This window comes from Lolium rigidum, chromosome 6, assembly GCF_022539505.1.
Source record: "Lolium rigidum isolate FL_2022 chromosome 6, APGP_CSIRO_Lrig_0.1, whole genome shotgun sequence".
NCBI classification, from domain to species: domain Eukaryota; kingdom Viridiplantae; phylum Streptophyta; class Magnoliopsida; order Poales; family Poaceae; genus Lolium; species Lolium rigidum.
The window spans coordinates 139,044,362-139,050,991 of NC_061513.1; the positions used below are offsets into that span (position 1 = coordinate 139,044,362).

A 6,630-nucleotide genomic window follows, 5' to 3' on the forward strand; every position below is an offset into this window, starting at 1 on the left:
ACCAGTGACGAAGATGGTGCCCACAAGCAAGCATCTCGACTGCCCCGCGTTGGTGAAGATGACCAACGGTTGATGTCTAAGGACCTTGCCTCAGCCTTCACGGTTGATGAGTTGGGTGACCTAGTTGTTATTATTTACCGAAAGTGTGCTGCCGATAGAATGAAAGGAAACTAGTATTTGCTTTATGATTCGTGTTGCCAAGTATGATTAAATTTGTTATGTTTTAGATATCACAAACCTATTAAATTGCGACGAAACTGATTGATTTCCTGCATGAGACAAAATCATTTCTCTGGGCTGAGTGCACTCTGACTGGTTGAGTTGACGCGGCTCCTCTAACTTGCTGAAGGCACGTCAGAACTGCCTGCCTGCACCTTCTAGAAATTCCAATTGCCCCCCATAAAAAGAGATGAGTTTTCAGCGGTGGCCTTCCTAATGGCGTTTTCCTTCCTCCGCCGGTCCCAAGCTTGCGCTTGGCGGTCGTGACGACGAGCAATACGACAAGTCTACCAGTACTGAAAGCGCAATCCGGCAGCCCCCAAGTCGCACCGAGGTTTTCCTCAAAACTGACACGAAAAGGCAACGCGCAGGTTCCCCGAAAGAAAGAAAAACCGACGCACGGCAGCGACGCGCACGCGCGCCGTGTCCACGCACCTGCACCGGCGCGCTGCCCAGCCACGACCGCCACTGTGCACCACCGTCCCGTGCTGCTTCAAGGTCTACAAAAACGACCAGAACACGGGTACACCATACACAAGCACGCGCGCGCGGCCGCGGTCACGCCGTAGCGGAAGGAAGGATGGATCGCCGCCGCGGCGCCGCGATGCGGAAGCCGGCGCTGGAGATCGACGCGACGCGCACGGCGGCGGGCGAGGAGGAGGAGGAGCCGGTGAGCCCGACGGGGCGGCTGTTCCGGGAGCCGCACTTCAGCTGCCACATCGTCTCCGTCTTCGGCCTTGGCGGCGCGGTCGACCTCCCCGCCGTGCGGGCCGGCCTCGAGGCCTCCCTCGCGCGCCACCCGCGCTTCTGCAGCCTCCAGGTAAGTTCTTCGTTAACCTGCCCCTGGTGTTCATGCGCCGTGATTCGCTTAACTGGCTAGGAGAAGCCATCCTAGAAGCTGAAAAAAAAAACTCATCTAACCAGTGCTCTGCCATTTGCATGGAGATCAGAATATAAAATACCATCGGATTTGTACTGTTCCTCTTTCCCAAGTTTTACAGTACTTCGTTTTTTTTCCCTGGGGTAAGATCGATTCGTATTGTTGGCTGTACAGACCGCAAACTACTCACCGATACATACAATACATAATCAAATGCAAAAGTGAAATGAAGAAAACTAATATCGGGGGGCGATTCGGAAATTCAATATAGCTACCTAGTGCATATGCACCCTAAAAAAGTGTCAAAATACCTATGAAATTTTGTACGTGTCCATGACATTTAATATGCGCAACGTAAGGTTAGGCAAAAAAAAACAATATTTTTTTGGTTTATTAGAAAGGACAAAAACAATGTCTCGGAAAATTTCTTATTTTAGGATACAAAATGCCATCGGATTTGTACTGTTCCTCTTTCTCAAGTTTTACAGTACTTCGAATTTTTTTCCCTGGGGTAAGATCGATTCGTATTGTTGGCTGTACAGAGCGCAAACTACTCACCGATACATAATCAAATGCAAAAGTGAAATGAAGAAAACTAATACCAGGGGGCGATTCGGAAATTCAATACAGCCACCTAGTGCATATGCTCCCTAAAAAAGTGTCAAAAAACTTTGGAAATTTTTTTACGTGTCCATCACATTCAATATGCGCACGTAAGGTTAGGCAAACAAAACCAATATTTTTTTGGTTTATTAGAAAGGACAAAAACAATGTCTCGTAAAAAGACTTATTTTAGCATCAAATTTGGATCATGTTATGTTTAATTGTTTATCACACAACGAGTCACTTTTTACAAGAGGATATTTTTGTCTTAGTTTTTTTATATTTAAAATACACTAAAATGCATTCCAAATAAAGAGAGCACATCCATTCAAAGTCGAAACGTCGCTCAACGGCCAAACCAAGTACGCAATTTTTATTAAAAAATTCCAACGGTTCGGGTGTTGTAGCTACCTATTTGGGTCCAACGAGGAGAGTACCTACGAGTGCACGTTGGCAAATGTGTCGGTTTCAATTTTGAGGGAGTTGTGTTGCGGTGAGACAAACTTGTTCCCTATTCGAATTGTCTCCTTGTGCTTTCCATTTTGGATCTTATCTCAACGATTTCTTCATCGTTGGATAAAGGAAGGATTCGGTGGTGGTGGGTGTCATTACATGTTTGCGGCGGGGGCTACATCTTCATAGCAGAGTGTTGCACTACCGTCGACATGGAGATTATAGTACAAAGTACAGTCTACGTATTGTTTCTCTTTCTTAAGTTCTAATATTATTTTTGAGGGTATGCAAATATATCTTTATGCAAGACAGAGAACATTTACAAAATAATACCACTCGAACGATTAGGAGAGAACACACCAAAGGGGGAAAATGTGCTACTATCTCACATTAAATTCGTAAAATACCAGCTCATTCTGAGAAGATAGAGAATATTTAAAGATTATACTATTCCTCTTATCTAAATAAATCTCGTACACATCTTTTCGATGCAGAGGCCGGTGATCTAAACCTCCTTTTGGAAAATATTGTTCCTCTTCCCGGGATCGAATACTAATGGATATACAAAGCACAAACTGCTCACACAATTACTGTTCCTGTTCCCAGTTTCTAGTACTAATGGTTGTACAATGAAAAAACCTCTCCACGGATTCATGGGTATCAATACTTTGTGAAGAAAAAAAGTGAAGGAGATTATTGGAGTCGCCTTTTGTTTAAAGAAGGAAAGGAAATATGAGTTGCCCCTGCACACCTAAAATTAACAAGGAAGCAACTAGTCTCAACGCCCAAGAATTAGCTTAATTTTTCATCGGTTGCAACTCTTCCAATCAGCACGAATCATGGGACAAATCAAACAGTCAGAAACACTTTCTCAGCTGCAAACTACTTGTAGTTGGAAAAAATAATTTTAACCCACTTGCAACTCAAATAAAGCACGAATCGTGATACAAATCTAATGATTAGACAGTCAACCGATCTCGCTCTAAGCTAATTCTCGATCAACCGATAACTAGCAAAACTGAATTAATAAGTCAGCGACGCTAGGTTCTTCCACTCTTGAGCGATGGGATGCCTTTATTATTAGGCTTAAATTTTAAAGATACTAACTTGAATTTTCAATACTCACGGGCCTTATCGAGCTAGCTGTGTGGCCGATACGATTTGCCCAGAGAGCTAGTCCTCTTGGTAATAAACGCTGTGATAGTTCAGTGAAGTAATTGGGTTTGCAGTCCTCATGTGTTCCGTGTTACACTGTAGAAACTTAACTGTCTGCAGTCTGCGTAGTCAATCTACGAATGTAGCCCCTTAATGTGACTATGTAGTTTGAGTGGTCGACTGATCTAGACAAATTGATCAAATCAATTTCTAGTTTGGCTGGCTTGTTTTTTTCGCGCCTAGTTCAATCGCAGTACGTGCCCATCAGCAAACCAATATCAGCTCTGAGGAAAATACTTCCCCCAGTGTGAAAAATAAAGTAACTCAGATTTATCTAAATTCCTCTAGATACATGTAAAATCTGCATAAATCCAAATCACTTATTTGTAGAAACATGGCGCAAGCCGAAACCAAATACCGATCCCGGTGAGGAACTAGAAATATAGCTTCGAATCACATGTGCAGCCGTGCAGGTGCTGGATGAGCAGGAGGAGGACCCTAGACCGAAGTGGGTTCGGACAACGGTGAACATAGACGACCATGTCATCGTCCCGGACCTGGACCCCACCGCCACGTCGGCTGACCCTGACAGGGCTCTGGAGGACTACGTGTCATCCCTGTCCACGCTTCCAATGGACCACTCCCGCCCGCTCTGGGAGCTGCACGTCCTCGACTTCCCCACCTCTGAAGCCACCGCCGCCGTCGTGCTCCGCGTGCACCACTCCGTCGGCGACGGCGTCTCCCTGCTGTCGCTCTTCATCGCGTGCACCCGACGGGCCTCCGACCAGGCATCGCTGCCGGCTCTGCCGAGCACCACCGCCGGCCGCCGCCGCGCTGGCCCAGTGTACGCCCTGTCGTCGCGGCCGCGGCTCTCGCCTTCGTGGGACGCTCTGGCTGCAATCGCCGCGTGGGTCGTGTCGTTTCTCGTGCTCCTGTGGCACACGGTGGTGGACGTGGTGTGCTTCGTGGCGACGGCGACGTCGATCCTGGGCGACCCGCCGACGCTGTTCAAGGGCGCGGAGGGCGTGGAGTTCCGGCCCAAGCGATTCATGAACCGGACGCTCAGACTTGACGATGTCAAGTACATCAAGAACGCCGTAAACTGCGTATGTGAATCCTCATATCTTGGTTATTTCTGTCCCATATGTCAAAGATAATTGACCTCTGAAATGCAATTCTTCTCCCCACGTGTACTTCTGCAGACTATAAACGATGTGCTGCTTGGAGTGACTTCTGCCGCATTGTCTCGGTATTATTTTCGGAAAACAGGTGAGCTCGAGTAATTTGAGCTGGCTTTTTTAGATTGTTTGTAATCAGCCTCAATTTATCCATGTTTAGGACAAAGCGGCAGCGAGACCATCAAGGTGCGGTCCACTCTTCTTGTCAACCTAAGAAAGACTCCTGGCCTTCATGTAAAGAACCTTCCCAACTGTTCTCTCTGATCACAATATGTTAGTTCAGAAAAACAACACCGTACCACACATGTCGTTTCATGCTGCCAATTAATCTGTGTTATCTGCAGACGCTGGCTACTATGATGGAGTCGGGCAAAGACAACGGTGCGCAGTGGGGGAATCGGCTCGGCTACATGATACTCCCGTTTCACATAGCCAAGCACAGCGACCCTCTCATGTACGTCCGGAAGGCGACCCAGGTTGCGCGCAGGAAGAAGAGCTCCATGGAATCGGTCTTCACCTTCTGGAGCGGGTCGGTCATATTGAAATTCTTCGGCATTAAGGTGCTCCATCGTTTTGATATTTTGCATCTTGATTGTTAACGTTGTGACCTGGCTGAAAGTGTTGATCGATCGTATACTTTCCACAGGCCGCAGCTTCTCTATGCTGCGGCATGATGAGGAACACCACCCTGTCCTTCTCCAACGTCGCTGGGCCAACCGAGCAGGTGGTCTTCTACGGACACCCCATCGTCTACATTGCCCCCAGCGTCTATGGGCATCCACATGTAAGTTCCGATCAAGCTCGTTTCTTTCGATTTGCTGGTTCAGATTATGTAATGTCTCCAGTTGTTTCATAGGAACTATCGGCCGTTTTCTCTTGGAGTGTCATAACTTCTTCATATACGCTATTAATCAGTCTGTTTCGTTGTGTACTACAGGCCCTGACAATGCATTATCAAAGTTATGCTAACATTATCAAGCTAGTCCTAGCAGTCGACGAAACACAGTTTCCAGATGCTCATGAACTTCTGGATGACTTCGACCAGTCTCTCAGGATCATTAGGGAGGCAGCTTCAGAAAAACAAAAGGACACATGAAAATATGTTTCACAGTAGTAGAATGTAAGAAGGGGGAGATGAGTGCGTACACAAAATTCAAAAGATTTTTTTATGTACGACTAGAACGGCAGGGATCGGCCTTGGAATCTCCAATCATTCTTGATGTATTGCCGCAACTGCATGGATCAAGCATTGGTGATGGACATTACAAGGCAGAAGAAGAAGGTGACGTACAGCTTTCTCCATATATGTGTACAAACCATGTATTTTAAGAATGCTTATTGTTGTCGTTGCTTGAAGCCCACATTAGTCCTCTAGGGCAGCATAGGGGAAAATCCTAGCCAATGCAAAGGATGTCTCTCGCGGCAGACAATGATGATTCATTCTAACACCTGGATTCACAACACCCGAACATTTTTCCTCACATGCCATACCAAGGTCTAGCACATGTGTAGCGCAACAGGAAAAACACAAGGTGCCAACGGCCATGCTCTGTGCAAACGGCTAAATATCGGGGCCATCGGCAGAAGGCCCGTTCCGGCCAAGCCAGCACCCAAGCCGTCGACACAGAAAAACCGTCGGCATAGTTTCGGCCGTCGGCACAGCCTCTCCGCCGTGACGGTGAGGTAACAACGTTAGGCCTATGCCGACGACTGCTATTTTCCATTTAACCACATTAATCTTAGAGAAATCATAACTAAATCATGATAATTTAGAAAAATACAAATAATATATAAAAAATTCAGAAAGATCTATCTTGGAAAAATATCAAACTTGGAATATTACAAATGTCTCAAAAAAACTTCTCAAAAATGAGCTATCATATGCGATGTTTCATGGCTTTCACGTGTAATAACCCAGAACATAGGAACAACGAAGGGTAGATTTAGAAATGGGATGTGCATTTCATCGCAAAACGGGGGAATTTTCGCGCCTTATTGCAACTAAACCTAAGAGGGATCGAGGTTCTCTCTCATTTTGCACTTAGGGTTAGGCAATGTGAGTTAGGGAAATTTCGACATGATCTCTTTTGTATCTTGTTGATTTGGAGAATTGATTTCATTTGACAAGTGGTAATACATTTA

At 46.0% G+C, this 6,630-nt stretch overlaps 1 protein-coding gene across 1 annotated transcript; it reads left to right on the forward strand.

Annotated features, from left to right (window-relative positions):
• Window positions 1–799: 799 nt before the first annotated feature.
• On the forward strand, window positions 800–5,862 carry LOC124664703 (wax ester synthase/diacylglycerol acyltransferase 11-like). Its single transcript, XM_047202159.1, has 7 exons — window positions 800–1,039; window positions 3,784–4,416; window positions 4,513–4,579; window positions 4,649–4,722; window positions 4,833–5,048; window positions 5,135–5,272; window positions 5,426–5,862. Exons 1-7 carry the CDS (start codon window positions 800–802, stop codon window positions 5,582–5,584), a joined length of 1,527 nt encoding a protein of 508 aa, XP_047058115.1. The 3' UTR covers window positions 5,585–5,862.
• The last annotated feature ends 768 nt before the right edge of the window (window positions 5,863–6,630 follow it).